We start from the raw sequence: 24,167 nt of genomic DNA on the forward strand, positions 1-24,167 counted from the left end.
CGAGAGCCCTGCATCCCTGAGATCCTAGCAACAGCAGAAAATATCTTGACAAGACCCACCAGGAATCCCTAATCATGGAAAGAAAAGTGCTATAAAAAAATCTTAGCTTCATGCTTCTTAAATCACAACCATGGAAATCAACATTTACAAGTACTATAAAGGGAGGAAGGGCAGGAAGATCAGAGTCGGGTACAGAGGGAGTTTTAAGTTTTAAGAAAAAAGCTCATAAACAATTGTTTTAACTCTACCAAATATTTAGAACATATTTTTCCTGAATTATGTATCCTGTGATTTAATTCTTTTCAGTAAAAATGATTTTAAATAGAAAAAATTAAGCTATTATTTCATTGCTACGTAAAATGTAACTATCTGTAAAATATGCTATGTAGGCAGTTCTGAACATGATTTTAACAGGAAGAGCAAGTCCCCATGTCTTCAATGGCTGTGAGAAAGGAAAGTCTCAGGAAACATTACACGGAGTCCTGACCCGCAGTGACATTGGCTATTTGCAGTGGGGTAAGGACGCCTCGGAAGATGACAGACTCTCACAGGTGAGTATGTTCTAGTCCTCAGCCACTCAAACACAATGCCAATATTTTCACAGTTTCAAAGTCTGTCTATCAAGGCAAGTCAAACCTGAGCCTACTTTCTCCCTCACTGTCTGCCCGCGTACCTTCCTCCCACCACACACAGGCATTCAGGGAAACTGCTACAGATGGAAATATCCCAGGCCACTTGCTTCATGTTGTATTTTACATATTTTTATGTACATATAATATAGGTCATAAAAGCAATAAATTTTAAAGCAATATTTGAAATATACAGACATCCCTGTTTAACAAGGTTGACAAACATATTTATACAGACACAGGTAAAGGGAAAGTCCCCTGTCATCCTCATGCAGCTACACACCCCCTTTGCAGAAATACTGTTACCAGTTGATGGGTGTCCTACCAATCCTTCATTTATGCAAATGAATGCACACAGCCTACATATTGCTCAAAGCTTAAAAAAAAACCCCATTGGAAAACCAGGGGTGGCCCTACTTTTGAAACTCCTGTCAAAAAGCTTTCCAGCTCAGGGGATTTATAACCTCTGACGACCAGAAAGTAAAATGTCCTGCTGAAAAGCACAACCAGGGAATTAAGATGTGATACTGCAAAAACAAACAGAAGAGGAGTAAGAAAGCAAACATACCTACCCCAAACCACAAACTGAAGCTGCTTCTGTGGAATTTCACAAAAATTTCACCCTGAAACCCAGGGAAGATGAGGCAGATTCTATAACAAGTAACACTTCTCTGGAATGGCCTTGGAACCAGTTCAGATGTCATTCAACTTGATGGAGGATGTAAACCCCCACAAGCCTCCCAACCACCTCCCAAACACCAGCAGCAAACAAAGCTTCACTGCTCAGAAACTGTCCTGTCCTCCAGCTCTCCCGGTTCCCGCTCAAAATGCCTTTCATGTATACAGGGCTTCATCTGTCCCCCTTTCTGCTATTGTCTCCAGCTACTATGTTATTCATGAAATCAGCATCTTACAACACATACATATGTCTGATGCCATCAAAAAATGGTGTCTGACTATAACAGAATTGATGTATTTTGTATACAAGCGTGCTTAAAAGTTTGCTTATTATTCCTTGAGTGTGTGTGTTTTAATAGAAACAGGGGTCTCACTGTGTTGTCCAGGCTGGCCTCAAACTTCTGGTTCAAGCAATTCTCCTACCTCAGCCTCTGAAAGTGCTAAGATTGCAGGTGGAAGGCACTGTGCCCAGCTGTATCAATGTCTTATTCTACTCTTCTGAAACCTGCTTTTCTCACTCAACACAAGTATCTCATTTAATATCAAATATGAGGATATGACCCTCCACTTATTTATTTTTGAGACAGAATTCACTCTTGTCCAGGCTGGAGTGCAGTGGCACCATCTCAGCTCACTGCAACCTCAGCCTCCCAGGTTAAAGTGATTCTCCTGCCTCAGCCTCATGAGTAGCTGGCATTACAGGTGCATAGCACCATGTCCAACTAATTTTTGCATTTTCAGTACAGACAGGATTTTCGCCATTTTGGCCAGGCTGGTTTCAAACTCCTGACCTCAAGTGATCCATCCACCTCGGCCTCGCAAAGTGCTGGGATTACAGGCGTGAGCCACTGCCTGGACTCACATTATATTTAGAGGATGCAGAGTTCTGTTGTGTGGATGTGGAAGACTGCACTTTGAATATACCCTGGACAGGAACTGATTATTATTATGAAGTTCCTAATCACCTTTTCCAGATAATTTGGGAATTCATCTTAAAATCTGACTCATATAAGAGTAAAACTAAACCAGAAATAGAGCATTTATAGATTTCATTTTACATATTTTTCTTTTCTTTCTATCATGTGTGGTCACTTGCTGTCCATGATCCAACATTTTATAGCATAAGAACCCAGTAATACACCAAGGCTTGGTTTGAAAACAGAGTGATATACTGGAAGCAAGTTTCAAATGGTGGCAACACAGAAATACAATAATTATTTTAGTATTTTGTCTATTATTACAAAAGCTCTTTTATAAATTATTTCACTAGATCCTCACTATAAACTAAAAAAATTTAAAACAACATTTCTCCTATTTCAGTCACTTGAGTAGGTAATTCAAAAGCGTTTTCATGCCCTTCTGCTACCCCTGCTATTATTTGCTTAATGTTTTTCTTTCAATCAACTCACCTAAAATGTGGTTCTAACCTTTTCTGCAGCAGTAATAGAAGCCACAGGCTTGATGTGCTAACTGCTTTTTTTCCCTAATATATATTTCATTAAACATTTGTTTTTTAAAATTCACTCCTTGTGCCATCCACTTTCATGTCACATGCTGCCAATGGACACACACACACAGACACGAAAACCTGGCATAAAGGTGAGGAAATTCCATGCCATTCACAGGGATGTAACCTGTACCAGTTTTACCCTCTGCTCCTGTCCTCGCTGACAACACAGGTGCATTCATTCCACACGTGCCTGCCCTGCAACCTGATCAGAGTAAGGATTGATGTGAAGATCAGAGGACATCATGGATGCTGAAGCTCATCGCAAGGCCAGAATGTTCTACAGACATATAAGACCCTATAATGGACGATAACGAGGCATAATGTTGTGGCACTTTCTTCAGCTATGTTTGCTCAGCACAGTTAAATGCTAACTGAATACTAATTGTAAGGCTCTTTGTCCAGATACAAAGATGAGCCATACTTGACCATACATACGCTGATGGCTATAGGAAGGATACACGCAATAAAAGCTAGATAGCAGGGATGTCAACCCTGGCTGCAAATTGAAGTCACCTGGAAATCTTTTACAACTCTCAATGCCCAGAACAGTGTTAGGTTTATAAGCATGGGACCTGTGTAGTCTAACGAGGCCCTGTACTTGGAAGACCCCACACTTGGGTTAGTGCTCTAGTGTCTGGTGTCACTGTCCTGAAATTGTTAATTTTTGAAGGAGGGCTCCCACTTTTTCTTTTGCACTGGGCCTCAAATTACATGGACAACACTGCCCAAAGACTCTGCTTCATTTGGTCTGGGAAGCAGCTGGGCAACTGAAAGTGGGTTTTTGTTTTTTTTTTTTCCTTTGAGATGGAGTCTCGCACTGTCACCCGGGCTGGAGTGCAATGGCACAATCTTGACTCACTGCAACCTCCGCCTCCCAGGTTCAAGCGATTCTCCTGCCTCAGACTCCCAGGTAGCTGGGATTACAGGTGCCTACCACCATGCCCAGCTAATTTTTTTTGTATTTTTAGTAGAGATGGGGTTTCACTATGTCAGCCAGGCTGGTCTCGAATGTCTGACCTCATGATCCACCCACCTCGGCCTCCCAAAGTGTTGGGATTACACGCGTGAGCCACCATGCCCAGCCTGCAACTGAAGTTTTTAAAGCCATAGGTGATTCTAAAGTGCAACCAGGATTAGAAACCTCTGTTCCAAAGCAGGGCTTCTCAGCCTCTGCACTACTGAAATTGTGAACTGGTTAGTTCTTTGTCGTAAGGAGCTGTCCTGTCCACTGTAGGCTACTGAGCAGGATTCCTGGCCTCTTCTCACTGGATACCAGCAGCACTGGCTCAGTGTGACAATAAAAGTGTCTCCAGATATTTCAAAATGCCCCCCTGAGGAGCAGAAGTGACCATAGTTGAGAACCACCCCTTTAGAGGAAGGAGGAAAAAATCTCTCCAGGCTTAGCTGATTAAATCCATGGTGTGCAGGATTGGGCAAGCAGCTATTTCAACTGAACTTACAAGAAAGAGTATATCTTCTTTCAATCAGTATTAGAAAGGTCAACCGCTTTCGGTTCCTTTTGAACATTTGCAAGGCTTTGGAAACAAGTTGCAGGCTTGATCTTAAATCAAAATTAAACAGGTGTTTGTGAAATAGCTACCAAGTTCTTGTGAGAAAAGGGACTATATGAGAGAATATGCCATCGCAGAGAGAGTCAAGAATTCACGGGGATCCAGCACTGCTGTTTTTTCTGGATCACATTTATTTCTACACAAGTCTGCTCAGACCAACAGAACTGCTAAATCATGCTCTGAAGAAAATTACCTGCAAAGCCTAAAATATCTACCAATTATAAAGTGGATGTTTGCTGGGACCTTAAAAGTCAGTCAAGAGGCCACAGCACAAGGTAAAAAAAATAAGAGCCTTCCTGCTGGGAAGAGGATAAAACATACCAGACGACAGGACCACCGTCCAATGCCTGCTCACAGACTGGAAGGAGGGCAAAGGATGGAAACTGCCCAGGCTAGCTTTAAAATCTGCATAGACATTAGACTGTAATGCTTCCATCTTTTTGAAAGTGACTAATGTGGCTTTTCATCCTACTTTCTTGGACTGTGTTCTCTCCCCAGAGAGACGCCTATGAATCCTGCCCTCAGTGAAAATTGCCTGAAATTGTGCACTAATGGCTTGAAACCCTGAGGATGTTTATTATGTTGTCTCTGTCATGCACTTGAAGTTTTTTTATTTTATTTTATTTTATTTTCAAAAAAAGAACAAATACAGACTGGCAGTTTTCTGACTTGAACTCCTGGCATGTATGAATAGGTTAGACATATGCATTTCAAGTTGATTTTATCTGAAGGTGCTTTTTTATATCAGCTTATTATATAGGAAACATATATGAAGTCTACTTATAGTCAAGTTTATTTATTCTTATATACTTAGGTATATTTATATTCAAGTATATAGTAAGCTTATTTATTCATTGTGCTAATAATCTTGTGCATGTAGCACCTATCATGTGCCTGGCCCTTTATGGGTCATTTATTTATTTAATCCCCACTTCCACTCCAAGTTGTAATCACTATTACTTTAAGTCCAAGGTCTATTGCTTGGTCATTCATTTTAGAGATGAGAAAGGCCAGGTTGAGGTATGGGGACTTGCCCAAAGCTAGCAGCCAGGCAAGTGTCAGAGCCAGAGATATGAACTGAGTTCTATCTACATTCAGTGATCACATTCTGTCCACTGGGGCATGCTGCCTGCCACTATCATCATCGCTTATTTTCTGATAAAGTGCTAACTATATAAATGCCAGTTCTTGGAATTATACTCTAGCATCAGTACTTTTATCATCTATTATATCTATTTATAGATACGGTCTATAATATCTATTATAGGTACATGTTGGTAACATTTAAATGGTAGCAATCACAGCATGACAGTTTCATTCAACAAGCTGGAACTTTATCCACTGACTTCTAGGATAGAGTGGTTGTGGGTTTGTGTTGATGGTAAACTGCCCCCACTTTACCTCCTGGTTTGGGGGATCACATTTGTCAGGTGTATGGAAATTCTTAACCCTAGGAGACCAAGCTCAATGGTGCTCAGAGACATGCTAACCAGAAGACCATTTGACTGCATTATCCCCAGAAGTCTAATATTTCACAATATCCTAGTGTAGAACTGAAATACTGCGCAGAACAGAAGTTTGCTCAAAAAAGAACATGATGCACTCCTGGGACAGTGCTCTAAGTATCACTGGATTGAAGACTGCTGCAGCCAATACCTTTCTTTTCTGCTCCAAACCATGGTGATTCTGTTTGAGACTTGTGAAAATGACAACTAGATATATAAATGCTTTGTGGATGTTTAGTAGCTCCTGCCTGTGTTAGGTGCAACAAATCTGAAAATTATTTTTATGTTCTGATAATAAAAACCTAATATAAGAAAGAGTTCTTAGTTCAGAAGAAAACCAACGTGCATCCTGACAGCTAGATTCTGCTGTCAAGGTGAAACGCATTCTGCAATGCTCCGTCTTCCCTAAGTAAATCTCTTATTACTCTGTGATAAAATTGCAGAGATTGCAAAAACATGTGTCTTTCAGTCCCAATGTCAGAGCCCAGTGGGTGAGACTTAAAAAAAAAAGGCGGTGTTCTCATTAGATGACATGACAAGCCCCCCAGAGCCCACCAGATTGATGGTTCCTGCAGAACGCAGCCAGCTACCCACAAGAGGAGGCACTATTTTGAAACCTCCCTGTCACTTTTCTATTTGAAGGTACAGATTTGAATGTGAGGTTCCAATACCTAAGTGAGAACATAAAGCAGTTTGAGTCTAACACCATCTGGAAAGCCTTGGGAGGTTCACATTATCTTCACACCTGCCACTGAGAAGAAAAATCCACTGATTTTTCAGGGACTGAAGCCATTTAGGTCTTGCCAGAATTACTCCTACGGCAGCCCTGGCAGCACACACCACTATCTCAGTCATACCTTCTCCCCAATTTATGTTTTCCCTTTAGAGAGTCTGACAGGAAGAAATCCAACCAGAGAAGTACCCGATGAAGCTATACCCACTGCACTCTGCCACTAAGTCACTGGGGTAGCACCCTGCAAACATGAACTAATTTGTCTTTACAACGTACCTGCAAACTCAGTGAGAAAAGTTACATCAAGTCTGTATTCCAGGTGGCAGAGATGAGAGCCAGACCATTAACAGTTATGCACAGGAATTGTCACCAGGAATCAGCGAAGAAAGCATAACGTTTGGAACACCTTTCTCCTGTTCAGATTACCAGCCTGGGGCCTTGGGACTTGCAATATCAAGCTCATTATGCAAAGGCATGTTCTAAGCGTCATTGTTCTAGACAGCATAAAAAAAGAATTACATGGTCTCAATTCTTACACTCTGATGTGTAGAATTTGTCCAGCCTCCTTGCTGTCCTTATAATTTTACATTGGCTTAAATGATATATGTTATGAAAAGCTTGATTGCTGCATGTAATGCTGAAAATACTGGGCTTATTACACAATGAGTGAACTTAAGGAGAAAGGTATTTTATTTATAGCTTCACTGTATCACAATTTAATTTCCTTTTTACCATGGCAACATGAAGCAACATGCACAAATTCAGCATTGATGGAATCTTACCAATAAAACATATTTAGAATCCTGCTTTTGGGGAGTAGCTGGTAAACTGTTTCTACCCAAAAGCAATACAAATGCTTAAAACAAAAAATGCCAGTCAAACTGCTTATACGGTGTGCCAAGAAGAAAGGGGGATGTAATCTCTGGCGGGATTCGGTTGGAAGGTGCTTTGTTTTGTTTTTGCAGGACTCGCTTTAAACCAGATGTGTTCTCAACTCTAATCTTAAGGCTCGCCTCTTAAAGTTAATACTCCAAGTGCAGCGACAGTCATGCATGACATTTCCTGTTTCATCAGAATCCGTCAGGGCAAGCGCGGTTCTGCCTGCTCAGTGGGAGAGCTCTGTCTGGTCACTTTGTGGGGTTGAAGGTGGTTGTATTTTGACTACTTCATTTTCTTCCTACTAGAACAAAATCTTGAGTAGCTTTGAGCTCAGGAAAAAAAACTATTGTATTGTTGCATAAAGTAACAATAGTGTGTCAGTCAGTACTATTGGCAGAGTGTGCTTATCTGTGAATAAACACAGGTGAATTTCACCTACACTGCAGATATTCTGTGAAACAATGTCATATATGTATATATTCTATCACACCTACCCAAGCTAATTTACAGGGAATTTCATTAGATTAAAACGGACCAGAATGTCCACTTGAAGTTCCAATGGAATTACATTTTATGACAAACAGCTCTCAATCTCCTAGTTTATTCAAGATTTTCAACCTCGATAATTCCATGACTTCCTGCCTAACATATTTTGATTACATATAATCTTAATACAGAAGGGTGCCATAGGAAGAAGGCCTTAGAAAGTGCTTATTTTATAACTAATGAAAAGTCACCAAGTTATTTGGAAATTGGTGGCGGATATCTGGAACCAAACATATGCCACTGCTTCCATGGCACGTCTTCACTGTTTTATTTCTGATGTAGCCAGTGGGCAGACTTACCCCATGTTTGATATGTGAAACGCTCACATTATACTCAGCCCGGAGGCGCTAACTCCAATAAATCCTGTGCTCACTGTGCGCATGAGTAAATCCTGCATCTGTTATGAACATGTCCTGATTGGGGTGCTAGGTTTCCACCCTTTGTTGAACTACCAGATGAGGTCATTTCTTTTCAGAATAGCAGTAGAACTTTTCTGTGGTAGCTAAAAGTGAAACATTTAAACACAAAATCATCTCTGATTTCACCCACTCACCCACAGCTGAAGAATTTAAACTAAAGAAAACAAAGAGATTTGAATAGAATTATTGAGAAATCAAAATGTCAAGTTATTAGCCTTTACTGCTTGGGTTGATAAAGCACGTGATAATTTTTCAAAGCTGGATTTCCACAAAACAGAATTTGTTCCTGAACTAACAGTCCAACTCTGAGAACTGAGAAGAAAAGAAACATTGGCTGCTTCAGTTATGGGAAAAAAGGCGAAGCTAAGGGGCCCAGGAATTCTCTTTGGGGTCACATGGAAATTACGGGTTTGTCCATGTCATTCTCTTTAAGTTGAAATAATTTTTAACAGATTTTAAAAACGGTTCCAATAACTTTTTTTTTTTTTTTTGTGACGAAGTTTCGCTCTTGTTACCCAGGCTGGAGTGCAATGGCACAATCTCGGCTCACCACAACCTCCGCCTCCTGGGCTCAGGCAATTCTCCTGCCTCAGCCTCCTGAGTAGCTGGGATTACAGGCATGCGCCACCATGCCCAGCTAATTTTTTGTATTTTTAGTAGAGACGGGGTTTCACCATTTTGACCTGGATGGTCTCAATCTCTTGACCTTGTGATCCACTCTCCTCGGCCTCCCAAAGTGCTGGGATTACAGGTGTGAGCCACCGCGCCCGGCCCTCCAATAACTTTTGATGAAAATCTTTTAAAAATATGTGCTTCCCTGCCTGTGTAGACAAACTGAGGCTATCACCAATAGAAATGCACTGAAGTGTGCAGGACTGCGGTCCTTTCACCACGTCCCCTTCCCTGCTCCTACTCTCCAAGTGCTGGTTTTGCAAATTCAATTCACTAGCTGTAAGAATTAAAGGCCAGGACAGGTACAATAATTATAATATTTTGGAGGCCAAGGCAGGCAGATTGCTTGTGTCCAGGAGTTTGAGACCAGCCTGGGCAACATGGCAAGATACTGTCTCTACAAAAAATACAAAAATTAGTTGGGCATGATGGTGTACTCCTGGAGTCCCAGCTAATCCAGAGGCTAAGGTGAGAGGATCACTTGAGCCTAGGAGGTCAAGACTGCAGTGAGCTGAGGTCACACCACTGCATTGTAGCCTGGGTGACAGAGCAAGATTCTGTCTCAAAAAAAAAAAAAAAAAAAGGCTAAATTGATTGACAGGTACTTAGAAAAAACAGATAACAAGCTGCTGTCTAGGAACATCTTCACAATTGATCTGCATGGTAACATGTAGATATATGTGTACATATGTGATGTGTGCATGTGTTTTGCTCATTTTCCACAAGCTACATTATATATCCTAAATATCCTTTTTTCTATATTATACATAGTTGATGTTGCCACAAGTCTTTCCACCACCTGCTGAATGAATTATTGCCCTATCTTGGGAATGGGAGAAGATATGCTAGTCAATGACAAAGACAGAATTAGAGTTCTCTTATTCCACCACTACATTCCACTACATTCCTGTTTTAGTTTATCTATGTATTCTCTTTTTTTCCTTTTTCCTGAAATGGAGTCTCACTCCATAGCCTAAGCTGGAGTACAGTGGCACAATCTCAGCTCACTGCAACCTCCACCTCCTGGGTCCTGGTTCAAGCAATTCTCCTGCCTCAGTCTCCCGAGTAGCTGGGATTACAGGAACGCGACATCATACCCAGCTAATTTTTGCAATTTTAGTAGAGACTGGGTTTCACCATGTTAGCCAGGTTTGTCTTAAACTCCTGACCTCATGATCCACCCACCTCGGTCTCCCAAAGTGCTGGGATTACAGACATGAGCCGCTGCGCCCAGCCTATCTATTTATTCTTTACCTCACCTCAAAACCAAACTAAAGTTGTTTCACCTCCTCTATGAGGCCACCAAAAAAATTTTAATCCATTAAGATAAAAATGGCAGCATCACTATACCAGATCATTCATAAACACAAATTCATTCATAAGGAAGCCTTCATTTCAAATCTTACTCATGTACACTGCCCTGCACAGCCACAGTGCAACAAGAAACCTCAGAGCTGCTGTTTGATCACAATCATGTATTGGCATGTGTGACAATGTGACAAAAATATCCGTATTTCTCTGCATTTCCCTTCCCCCTTCCAGGTGGGCAGCATGCTGAAGACTCCCAAATTACCTATTTGGCTGTGCAACATCAATGGAAATTACAGCATCCTTTTCTGCACAAACAGGCAGCTCTTATCAGACTGGAAAATGGAACGTCGCTTTGATCTGTACTTTTACAGTGGCCAGCCCTCACAAAAAAAGCCTGTGCATCTTACAATAGGTGAGCATTTCAGACTCCAAGCGTTATGGACTTTAATGTGCTCAAAGAGATGTGGCTGCCAATGTGGAACAAGTGTGTGGATATCCATGCTAGCTCTGCAGGAAAATGCTTAGGCTCCATTTCTAAAATGAAGCCCACGCATCAATCTCATGGACCTAAACCCCAGGCATTGCAACGTGGGAGTTCTAAACCTGCTTTATTTAGGTGCAGGGGTGGCGGGGGAGGGAGGGCACAGTTAGAAATAGCACAGAGGAACCAACAACTTTTAGGTAAGAGAAAAAACAAAAGGTGTGGAGCCAAATTTCCAAAAAGCATTCTCCAGGGCCTTTTATCTTTGAGCATGAGGTACATAATACCTGAGGACATAACTGGGAAAACCCATGGGAGCACTGGCTGATGCTATCTCACAACCAGACATCAGATGATCATCCAATGACATAAGTAACCAAACTGATAGTACATTTCTGTTCAAATGAATGCAAAACACATTTTTGAGGACCTACTGGGTGCCGGGCATAGGGCTAGACACTGGGAAAGCAATAATGAATATGGCATGCGTCTGCGTGGTGGCTCCTCCGTAGTCACCTAGACTGGTTTCTTTTATTCAAAATAAGTTCCATAAACCTTTAGGGAGGTTCCAGTCCAACAAAGCAGATAACTACACAGATCATTTCATTTATGACTGAAAGGACTTTTTTTAAACTCCTGATGGAAAAAGACTAACCTTAAAATGTCTTTAAACACTGACCCCCTGGGCAAGGTATTAACATTGGACAGACTGGGAGTTTGTATCTGTAGCCTTAGCAGCATTTATGGAGCATTGCTATGTCTGGCTTTGCACCACAAGCCCAGCGCTAAGTAATCTTCTATTATTATCATTCTATGTGGAAAAGCAGTTAGTGACTATTTTATCTGTGCAGCTTCTAATTATTTCTCTTTAATTATGAGAAATACATATTAGCCTGTTTAACTTAGTATAACATTGACAGTATGTTCCTTACAATATATTGTTTCCAGTTCAACTTTCTTCTTTCAGTAAAGCAACATTTTTCATTCACTCACAAGAATCATCCACGTTCTGTTCTGGGTATTGTGTTGAAAGTCTCTGAGACAGGAATTCTCAAAAAAAGAAAAGAAAAAAAAGCCTCACAGACCTGTAACATTCCCAGTCATCACAAAAAATAAGTACTAGGTTTCTGTTTTTACGAAGTGGAAACTCTGGTGCCCAGTAAGTAGTTACTAATTGAATAAATGAAGTTTACCAATAGATGCTAAGTACCTTTTTTTTTTTTTGAGACAGAGTCTTGCTCTGTTGCCCAGGCTGGAGGGCAACGGGGTGATCTTAGCTCAATGCAATCTCCACCTCCTGGGTTCAAGCAATTCTCCTGCCTCAACCTCCCAAAGTGCTGGGATTACAGGCATAAGCCACCATGCCCAGCTGCTAAGTACCTTCTTAAGTGTCACCTGGCTAATACGAGATAAACTCAAGCCCTGAACCCAGTTCTTGCCTTTTATCTTAGATAAAATGCCTTGCCCTCCATCCAAAAATGCAAATGTATTCCAAGAAGCATTGAGAAATGGTTTTTTTTTTTTTTTGGAGGCAGTTTCTCACTCTGCTCACTCTGTCACGTAGGCTAGAGTCTTCATTGCAACTTCCACCCCCCAAGTTCAAGTACTTCTCATGCCTCAGCCTCCCGCATATCTGGGATTACACGCGCCTGCCACTATATCCAGCTAATTTTTTTTGTATTTTTAGTAGAGACAGGGTTTCACCATGCTGGCCACGCTGGTCTGGATCTCCTGACCTCAGCTGATCCACCCACCTTGGCCTCCCAAAGTGCTGGGATCACGGGCATGAGCCAACACGCCTGGCCTCTTTTTCCATTTTTTTTTTTTTTTTCTGATAATACCTATACCTGGTTCTAGGTGTCACGTCATGGTATCGGAAGGTATGTTACACGGCGTATCAACAGTTTCATCCCAATGTGCACAACAACCCAGGTTACCACTGACTCATTCTGTATGGGGCATTCCAGCACACCACCTGCTTGAATCTCCCTCTGCTTAACCAGTTGTAGGAGCACAGCCTGCGGAGCCTGACTCCTGCCCACTCACCCTTCAGTCCTTCCTTAGTGGTTTCCTCTAGAATGGTGCTCATAGGCTTGGGTCTAAATGCTGGCTGTTCCTTCTTCAGATACTCATTCCCATCACTGGGAAAGAGACCAACAGGAGGATAAACACAGACCAAGACAACGGTTTTCTCCAGTGGAAATGGCAATCAGAACCAAGTGGAGCGAGGCCACCATCAGCTGGAATGGGACCGTTCCTTTTTTCTAAAGGGAAAACTAGGCCATGTAATGAAGTCTGAAGTGTCAGAACTGCTGGGATGCAAAAGCCTACTGTGGGGGAGACCATTTGTTTGTGTATTTCTCATTCATGAGCCCCACCAAAAAAATATCATTAGCAGTTTTTTCACTTTTTAAGTCTCTGGCAAATCCCTTGCTGTCACTGTTGTAGGAGAAACGCTGGCCCTACACTAGGGTCGGAACGGTGGCTCCGCCATAGTCACATAGACTGTTTTTCTTTTATTCAAAAGAGAAAATGTCGCCTCTTGTATGTTTTTCCAAAGTTGTCTTTGATGTAACTCTCCACACAGATCATGGAAGCAGGCTGCTAGCTTTCATTTGGGGATGAAGTCATTGGTAATACATCGTTGGATTTTAGTTATGGCAAGAACTCAAGCCTTCTCAAAGACTTCCTGGTATGCACAGCATTCCTTTCCAAGGACACAGTTCATATGCCCACATTAGCAAGTTCTTGTCATTAAAATAGTAAATGGGCTTCTATGGGCTTGAGCAGGGTCTATTCCTGGTGAGCTGGAAGCTATAGCATTTGACATGTGGGTTCCAGTAGGCCCAAGGAGACATTCTTTTTATTAGTGCTATATTTGTTTCTTTTCTTCAACACTGGATATAAATACACAAACAGATACACTGAGAAAAATTCTGATTTCTACATAAAATTATATATAAAAATAAAATCTCTTATCTCATTATCCAAAAGGGAAAACAATTCTTTTTAGAATATAATCTTTCCCTGCCCTCTTAAATTCCTATGGTCTTTCTGAAGAGATACTGAGTAGACATATATTTCTTCTTTTTTTTTTCTTTTTTTTTGAGACGGAGTTTCGCTCTTGTTACCCCGGCTGGAGTGCAATGGCACGATCTCGGCTCACCACAACCTCCGCCTCCTGGGTTCAGGCAATTCTCCTGCCTCAACCTCCTGAGTAGCTGGGATTACAGGCACGAACCACCATGCCCAGCTAATTTTTTGTATTTTGAGTAGAGACGGGGTTTCACCATGTTGACCAGGATGGTCTCAATCTCTTGACCTCGTGATCCACCCACCTCGGCCTCCCAAAGTGCTGGGATTACAGGCGTGAGCCACCGTGCCCAGCCCATATATTTCTTCTAAAAGAAGTACATGAGAGGCCAGGCACGGTGGCTCACGCCTGTAATCCCAGCACTTTGGGAGGCTGAGGTGGGTGGATCACGAGGCCAAAAGTTCAGGACAAGCCTGACCAACATGGTGAAACCCCGTCTCTACTGAAAAGAAAAAAAAAATGCAAAAATTAGCCAGGCAGTATGCGCCTGTAATCTCAGCTACTCAGGAGGCTGAGGCAGGAGACCACTTGAACCCAGAAGGTAGAGGTTGCAGTGAGCTGAGATCACACCATTGAGCTCCAGCCTGGGTGACAGAGCAAGACTTTGTCTCAAAAAAAAAAAAAAAAAAAAAATGGTACATGAGAATAATGTAGATACTCCCACCCATCCCACTAAACTGCCACCTCACAGACTTAAGGCTCTGTATTCACAATCCAAATGTTAATTTCCAAAGAACAATCTTTCTGCACACATTCAAATTAATTTATTAAATGCATTTGCATCTGGCTCAAAGAATAATGCTTTAACTTAAGGACCATGCAGAAAATGAAACTCCAAGGTGAATAATAAATTAAGTCAGAAGAGAAAGGCAATTTAGCTTGGACCGTGGAGTATAATATCTTTATCACTGGTGTTTTCATTTGGGGATTTTAAACACACTGGACAAATGAGTGTATCCATCCAGACTCTGGTCTTATGTAGTCTTAAACTTACTTATATTGTGCTTTTGCTGAGGTCCAGGCCTGTTTTTTGTTTTATGGTTACTGCATTGTTTCTTACTAAATGTTTCTTTTGGAGTTGAATGCTAGAGCATTAAAAACCACACCAAGTGCATTAGTAAGGAACTGCTCAGCTGCAAATAAGAGATCTCACTAAAAGTCTCAAACAATAAAGATATCTGTTTAACAAGAACTGTCTACCTAGGGGATGCCACTCAGATCAATCGTGATTCATCCTCCGAGACCGAGCACAGGGCACCTGATATTAGAACAAAACCAGGGTTCTTTAGAAGGGAGCAAAGCAGGATGACTGTCAGGTAGTATATTGGTCCTTACAAAAGCCACTTTTTCAACGGACCTCATTCTGTGTCCATTGTATGTTCCTTCCCTTATTCCTCCTTTGAATGTTTAATTTGTTTATAATTCTGTTGGCATTTGGGTTAAGTTATTCCTGGAACAAGTTTATAAGTAACCAGAATTATGGAGGAAAGCTTAAGGACCTATGTTTCAGACGTAAAAGTTTAATTATTTTAATACAGATACTACTTTATATGTCAATGTTCAGTGAAAGTAAGTTCTTATCTTATAAACAGGGTACCCAGTAATATTTTATGTCTTTCTTTAGAATGGGGACATGTTATTTAAAAGTAACTAGAAATTTCTCAGAGCCATTAGTTCACTCTTAAACTTTCTGTCTTGAGAAAAATGACTGCTTTTTTCAGCTTCTTAAATATAAAGCAGGAGAAAGCTGTTTGCTTGAAGATGGAGATATTAATTTTTCTGAATAGTCATCTAAACTGACCATATCTTTAATGGGAAAGAACCCTTGAGGAGATGGCAACTATTTTCCTCTTTCAAATATCAACTTAGACTGGAACATTCCCCCAAATCATTGTTTGCTTTTAGAGAAGATGTGTGAATCATTTTTCCAAGAACATTCTCACCAATGTCACAAGACCAGGTAGGAGCAGGCCAGGGTCGGGGAGGCCTGAGATTCCCTTCATTTCACGGTACGAAAATAACCATGATGTACAGTGGTTACAATTTTGACTCACTGCAACCTCCACCTCCCGGGTTCTAGCAATTCCTGTGCCACAGCCTCCTGAGTAGCTGGACTACAGGTGCGTGCCACCACATCTGCTAATTTTTTTGTAGTTTTTGGTAGAAATTGGGTTTCACCATGTTGGCCAGGCTGGTCTTGAACTCATGAGCCCAAGTGATCCACCTGCTCGGCCTCCCAAAGTGCTGGGATTACAGGCGTGACCCACCATGCTCAGCCATTCGATGTTTTTTTAACATGCCCTATGGGTCAGGCACTATGCTGAGTGCTGGGGAAAATCAGCACAGTGAGCAAAATCAGATGTGGCACCCGCCTCTTTCCTTATGAAACTTACTCTGAGATGATGGCAATTAACCAAAAAAACACTTTAAAAAAGATAAACTTGAGAACTGAGGGAAGAGATTTGGGGTGTGTCAATCTTATAATAAAGAAGTGAAAGAAGAGGAAAGAGCATCTCTGAGGAAGAGATGGTTAGCTGACGTAAGAAGGCTGCGTAGAGATCATGGGGTGAGGGGAAGAGGGGCAAGCAGATGTGAAGCCCTGTGGTGAATGCGCCTGAGGAACAGAAAAGTCTGTGGGGCAAAGGTGGGGCCACTCCAAGGCAGTGTGGTTTATGAGGTTTGAGAAACCTTAGAAAGGTTTTCAGTGGCCTGGTAAGATTTGCAATTTGAACACATGCCTCAGTGTGGAACGTGGATTGGAGAGAGCTCCATGCGGAGATGAGGTAGGCAGCTCTAACAGTGGTGTGGACAAGAGATGGTCAGAACAGAGCAGGGGCAATTCAAGCAGATTGAAGCAGGCCTCTCAGGAGACACCCCTTGGTAGGTAATGGAGAAGGCTGAAAAAGGCTGCATGGGGAGGGCGATGGGGAAGAAAGAGAGAGGGGTCAAGAATAACTTCTAGGTCTCTGATTTGATAACTGGATGGAAGGTTGTGCCTTCACGGAACTTGGAAACACTCAAAGCACACCAGATTTTGAGGGCAAGAAATCACATGTCCAGTCTTAGACATGAAATGTTCAAGTGGAAAGGCAGACTAATGGATCAGAAATAAGGACGTGGAAATCAGTGGAGAGGTTTGGACCAGAGAAATAAATACATCTGGGAGTCACTAAGGGTAAGTAATGTGGTGGCCTGGGATAAGACTGCCCAAGGAAAGTATGAAGCAAGAAGAGAGCTGGGCCTAGTGCTGCCCTGTGTCAGCACTAGGAACTCCCAGTGTCAGCAGTCAGGCAGCACGTGACCAGCCTGGAAAGGAGGCTCAGTAGAAACAGCTAGAGTCAGAAGAGGAAAATGAGAATTGAATTGTGTCTGGAAACCATGCCCTGTATCTGAGGGCAGGCATTTCTTCTGTCAATCATTGTGGGAGCCGGAAGGAGTAGGCCTACGAGGAGAGAAGAAAGGCTCTCCCCACCCTAATGCCCCTGCCAGAGTTGGGGGCCTTGCCCAGTGCCTGGACCAACACTTAGGGAACACAGCCAAGTGGCAGAGAACTGCAAGTTATCAGAAGTCCAAGGGGCTTCTCAAAGGAGAGACACGATCAGGAGAAGTAAACTTTTAGGTTTTCCTGCATTGTAATTCCTTTGTGTTTGAATTAAGTTGTTAAACATTCTAACCCTGTGCTTTGGGATATTAAGAGAGGGATCTGTTTCTCATGTAGAGACACTTTCTAACACCTGGAGAAGCCAGTCTTGTGAAGGAAAGAGGTCTCCTGAGAAGCCCAGAGCAATAGAACAGAACAGAATGATGAACTAAAGGACACAGCATGAAGGAAATGATACAAGCAAAAAAGAAAGCGTAACAGAGAAAACCAAATCAGACTCAAGATGGCAGCAAGAAAAGCCCAGTCTCAGAGGATGCAATTCTAGGTGAGTTCAGAACTTAAGCAAGGAATTAAGATAAATCCATTTCCGTCAGCCTTGCTATTTATACACAAATGCGTCCCCTAATCTCATGAAGATACATGGTGAATGCACTAAAAAACTCATTTTGATATAAAAACAAAAAGTATTATTATGGGTTGTCAGGAGCTATCTGAATAAAAGATACTTTTACTCAATGACTCTTTATGTTAAAATCAACCAGAGAGGATCAGTTTGAATGAATTTAACCTATGATTTTCAGGATAACCAGTTTAACTAACTCTTCTGAATGTATTTCTAGCCCCTCTCCTTCCAAAAAGGACTTAGGGTGGCTGAAAACTGGTAAACTTTCCGGAGAACTTTTATTGTGTTTTATATTAGTGATTGAATCCAACAAAACACACACACACACACACACACACACACACACACACACACACACTTTTTGTTACTGTCCACAAGGTGGTGCTATGAGAGTGACTTTTCATAACAACATATAATTATCAAAGTAAATGTGGGTAATTTAATCACATGCATTTACATGGGCACACATGCCTACGAACCTTAAATATTTATACAAATTCATGTAATGGATATTTAGTTTTTGTGATACCTAGGATTGGTGTCACTGAGCATAGTGTGTAGGAATGCTGTGACCTAGGAATTATCCCCTCTTCCACTTCCATGCAGTAGCAAAACCTGTAAATGGTATTCTAATAGCTCCGAAATAGTTCCATTTGCACTGCTGTCTCCGTGATACAGGTTCCACTATCTTTCACCTAGACTATTACAATAGCCATCCAACTGCCCTCCTCGCCATCTCTCGTCTCCTTCCAACCCCTTTTTCCACACGGCACCACACAGCAATTAATTATCTTTCAAAAAAATTCAAGCCTGATTATTTTATCTTTAAATAATTCAAGCCTGATTAACTATAGTAGAGTAATTTATATGATCATTTCTGTGCACTTAGGGCAAAAATGCCAAAATCTTCACAGGACTTACGAGAGCCTGCAAGGTTTAGCCACTGCTTCACCTCCTGCCAGACTCCTCTCATGCCACTCTCCTCTCACCACCATGCTCCACACAAGCCAAGCTTGTCCCCACTTCAGGGGCTTTTTCCTGCTGTTCCTCCTGCCCACAACAATCTTCACCCCCATCTCTTCCTTCAGATCAGCTTAAAAACCACCTCCTCAGTGGTGCCACCTCTGACACCATCCCCCATCTAAATGAGGTCTCCTGGTTCATCTCTCTTAGCACCTTGTTCTTTTCCTTTATATCACTGAGTGATATGGCTGTGTCCCTATCCAAATCTCATCTTGAATTGTAGCTCCCATAAATCCCCAAGTGTTGTGGGAGGGACCCGCTGGGAGGTAACTGAATCGCAGGGGTGGGTTTTCCTGTGCTGTTCTCATGACAGTGAATAAGTCTCTCAAGATCTGATGGTTTTACAAAGGGCAGTTCCTCTGCACACACTCTCTTGCCTGCCACCCTGTAAGACACGTCTCTGCTCTTCCTTCACCTTCTGCCATGATTGTGAAACCCCCCAGCCATGTCCATGTGGGACTCTAAGTCCATTATACCTCTTTTTCTTTATAAATTACTCAGATGCAGGTATTTCTTCATAGTAGTATAAAAATGGACTAATATACCCAGGTTTACAATTATATCCTTATTTGTATGTTACGCATTTAAATATCTAACTACCCACTAGTCAGTGATTCTCCAACCTTTTTTAATCTCAGGATCCCTTTAAGCACCTAAAAATTAAGAACCCCAAAGAGCTTTTATTTATCTGGGTTACACCTGTTAGTATTTATCCTATCAGAAATTAAAACTAAAAAATTCTTTAAATATTTATATATTCATTTAAAATAACAATAAAACTTTTTATTTACCTAAAATAGTATTTTATAGGAAACAACTATATTGTCCAAGGAAAGAATAGTAAAAAGAGTGGCATTATTTTACATTTCTGTACATTTGTTTAGTGGCCAATTTAATATGAGACAGTGATATTCTCCTATCTGCCTCTGCATTCAGTCTGTTGTGATATGTTGTTTAGGTTGAAATATATGAAGAAAAGTTAACTTCACATAGATATTTAGTCAAAAAAGGGAGGAGGAATCTTAATGGCTTTGTGGCTATTCTTTGATACTACACCAAAACTCTACAGGGGTAACAGCTTAAGGGTTAGTCACAAAGTGGAACCTGAATATATCAATGAACCTTTCAAATCTGTTTCATTAAACTCCACTGGTGTATCTTACCCTTTGAATGGATCTTTCCCATGCATTGGTCATTTGAAATGTATTGATTCAATGAATTATGAAGATTATTAAAATCATATTTTATAATATAATATCAAAAAACTCACAGTAGTTACTGTAACCACCAATCACATCAGAAAAGCCTTTAAGTATTAGAAAGCTGTCATTAAAATGTTACAGGACAGGTAAATAAGAAAAACAGACTTCGTTCTGGGAAAAATCACATTCTGGTGTTTCTTCTTCTTGTTCCTCAGTTATCTCACCCGCTGTGTTTGCAAATTTTTTAGGAGCAAAATCTAATTTTCACATGAAATTCCATGCAGAATCCTAACATGCACAACAGATACACACAAAGCTGATGTGTATAAAGCAGAGTCTGGGCCCATGGTTCTGCCCACTTTGTCTCCGTGCTCATTCATGGTGCTGCCTCAGAGGCCTTCCTTGAATCCACACCTTTCTGCAGAAACTATTTTTGAACACCCCGATAGTCCTGCCTGTGGAATTAGTTCCACTTATTTTGGTAGCAGAAACCCAATTCAAACTGGCTGAAACAAAAAGAGCATTAGCAGACTCATATAATTGACAGGTCCAGGTGTGGTCCTGGCTTTCCACAGATGAACTGAGGAGTTCCAACATTGTGATTGGGGCCTGGTCTCTCTTCAGTCTCTCTGTTCTGCAATTTGTCTTTTTTCTGAGGCAAGTACCCATTCCTACCAGCAAGATGGCCATGCCTACTAACCAATTCCTACACTTTCCTTCTCTCTTCTCAGCCTCCCCTACAGAAAAAGCAGTTATTTCCCAACTATGTTACAAAGGCTCAGAGTCACATGGACATGCCTGCATCCACTTCTGTGATCAGAAAAACATAATGCTCTGTTTGGCCAGTCACCTCAGCATCCCGAAACTGGGGATGGATTTAGCTTTATCCAAATCATTATTAACAGACAGCAGAAACAACACTTCCTCAAGGATAATCAGCGAGTTGTTACAAGTGACTGGATATTGGACTGACAAGAAATGTTCACTGTACCTGCCTTGACTTTTGTGCCCTGATTAAGCTCTCCTCTTGCCCTCTTATCTCACCAAATATTTGACCACACCTCCATGTGAGCACTCCTGCTCCTACTTTGATTTCTCATGCCCAGTACTTTGGAGTCATGTATAGATGATAATGATGCCTGCAAGGCAGAGCCTGGAGCAGGCAACAGGCAGGTGAGAGTCTAGTTGCAAGAGCCAAGACCCAAATTCCAAACCAGAAGCAAGCTGTAAGAGGCACAGGAGCCCATGCAAAAAACCGGTAGGAAGTCAGCCAGGTGGAAACCATGGAGATGTCTGAAGCCCCACACAGAAGTTTCTGGGTTTGTGGTGCTGCCCCAGCCAGACCCACTTGCTTTAAGATTGCTCGCCCCTACTATAGAAAATACCACAGCCTCAGGATTAAAATCAGACACTGATTTTCTTAGAAGTGTATCACAGAGTAGAAAAAAAAGGGAATGCTCACCAGGCAGTGGCTAGGTGACCACACCAACCCAGTTCCTCAACCCATTAACATGTTTTGCAGGGTGGGGGAAGGGCTGCACAATCTAGTGAAACTGAAGAGAATGGAAATATTGTGGTCATAGTTTAGAACATGTTGAAAGGCTATTTGTACCTATTTAACCTACCTGACAGTGTGTGAGAGTTTTCCGTTGTTCCACATTATTGCCTGCATCTTCACTATTATGGTAGGTATATTGTATCACATTGTGATATAACACATTGTGGCTTCAATTTGCATTTCTCTGGTGACTAATACATTTAAGCACCTTTTCATATGTTTTTGGCCATCTTGCTCTCTTTGTGAAAGTATCTGTTCAGGTCATGTGCCAGTTTTTCTATTGGACTGTCTTGGATTTTTTTTTTTTTTTTTTTAATGGAGATAGGGCCTCACTATGTTGCCCAGGCAGGATTTAAACTCCAAGACTGAAGCAATTCTGTTGGCTCAGTCTCTCTCTTGTCTTTTTGTTATTGACTTGTAAGAGTTATTTGCTCATTCTGATATAAATACATGTATTGCAAATATCCTCCTCCACTCTGTGGACTTTTCACTCTGTTAATGGCATCTTTTGACAAACAGATGTCCTTATTTCCATGTAAATTTGTGCAACCTCTTTGAAAAACTGTGGTGAATATATACACTCTGTGACCCAGCAATTACACTTCTAGGCTGAATCTACCTAGCTAAAATGCATATTTATGCTTACTAAATTAAGACAGGTTTAAGTATGGCAACACTACTCTCCAAAGCTAAAAACTGGAAATATCCCAGATGTCCATCATTAGAACAGATAAACAGTAGAGTTCCACATAGTAGAACACTATACAGCAATGAGAATGCATGTTGCTACATGCAACAACATGGATGGATCTTACAAACAAAATATAAACGGTAAGAAGCTAGACAAGTAATAGCACATGCTATAGGGTGCCATTTATATATAATTTTTAAAATGCAAAACTAATTTCTGGTGATAAAGGTCAGGAGAGTGATTACCTTTGGGGATAGTGACTAGGAGAGGTACAAGGGGCTTTGTGAGGTGCTACTGTTATATTTCTAAGTCTGGGTGCTGGCTACATTGTTGTGTTCACTTTGCAAAAATTCATCAAAAGTATACATTTAAAATGTGTTATTTCTATATATATTCTAGTTAGTAAGAAGATTTTTCTGAAATAGGACATTTAAGGATCAATGAGATGGCATTTTGGGGTCCAAAAATAAGCACTAAATTTTATTTCTCAGTTTATTTCTGAGAAAGAAGGCAAGACAATTCAATGGGGAAAGAATAGTCTTTTCTTCAAATGGTGGTGGAACAACTAGATATTCACATGCAAAAGAATTAAGTTGGACTCCTACCTCACAGCATACACAAAATCTAATTCAAAGTGTATCATAGACTTAAATGTAAAAGCTAAAACTATAAAATCCTTAGAAGAAAATACAGGAGTAAATCTTTGTGATTTGAGATTAGACAATGATTCTTAGATACAATACCAAAAGCATAAGCAATAAAAAAGATTGATAAGTTGGATTTAATCAAAGTAAAAAAACTTAACATGCTTCAAAGGATGCTATCAAGAAAAGACAATCAATACACCTCAGAGAAAATATTTGCAAATCATTTAACTGATAAGACTTGTATCTAGAATAAAGAACTGGTTACTCAATAAAAGGACAACCCAATTTAAAAATGTGAAATGATTTGAATTACCTTTCTCTAAGGAAGATAAACAAATGTATAAATAAGCACATGAAAAGATCATCAACATCATTCGCTGTGAAACGAGTTTAATAATGATCAATCGCAAGGGATGACTGCCATGGAATAGAGGACACCAAAGATCATTCCTAAGCCAAAGGTTTGTAATCTTATAACTTTTCCTAATATTTCCCTAATATTTTGCCAGCCACCCCAAGTGAATCCCAACATCAAGAAGCCTGGATTCATTGAGAGCCAGTCTCCCAAGGCTCAGGAAAGCTGCCTGGGGTGCATGAAGATTTGACTGTTTCCCCAGTTTACACTGCCACTGAGCTACCTTGAAAAGCATCCCACCTTGGGCTATATACTTCAGAGGAATATGAATCATGAGGCTAAAACATTGAAGGATATCTTGTTTCTAGGGGAGGGAAACAAAGCCCAAGCTGTCCCAGACAGTTACTCCCTATCTCAAGATGTTAAACTTCCTAATAGGGATAGGAACAAAGCCCAGGGTATTTTAGGCAGTCCCTCCCTATCTCAGGATGCTACAGCATTCCCAGAACATTCACCAGTTATTCTGAGAACTACAAGCAAGAGGCATGGGAGAGGCTGGGTTGGCCAAGAGACCATCAAGCATCAGCAATTAAAAAACTGTAAATCAAAACCATGAGATACCATCAAGCATCAGCCATTAAAAAACTGCAAATCAAAAC

General features: G+C 41.0%; 1 protein-coding gene across 1 annotated transcript in view; it reads left to right on the top strand.

Moving 5' to 3' along the window:
• The window catches only part of MINDY4B (MINDY family member 4B), a 36,698-nt gene extending 22,516 nt beyond the window's left edge, over window positions 1-14,182 (top strand). Inside the window, exons 10-12 of the mRNA XM_035278018.2 lie at window positions 390-551; window positions 10,685-10,865; window positions 13,060-14,182. Coding sequence (XP_035133909.1) covers window positions 390-551; window positions 10,685-10,865; window positions 13,060-13,202 — 486 coding nt within the window. The 3' untranslated portion in view covers window positions 13,203-14,182. The remainder of the gene's footprint in view (window positions 1-389; window positions 552-10,684; window positions 10,866-13,059) is intronic.
• Window positions 14,183-24,167: the final 9,985 nt, after the last annotated feature.

Source organism: Callithrix jacchus, chromosome 17, assembly GCF_049354715.1.
Source record: "Callithrix jacchus isolate 240 chromosome 17, calJac240_pri, whole genome shotgun sequence".
Taxonomy (NCBI): Eukaryota; Metazoa; Chordata; class Mammalia; order Primates; family Cebidae; genus Callithrix; species Callithrix jacchus.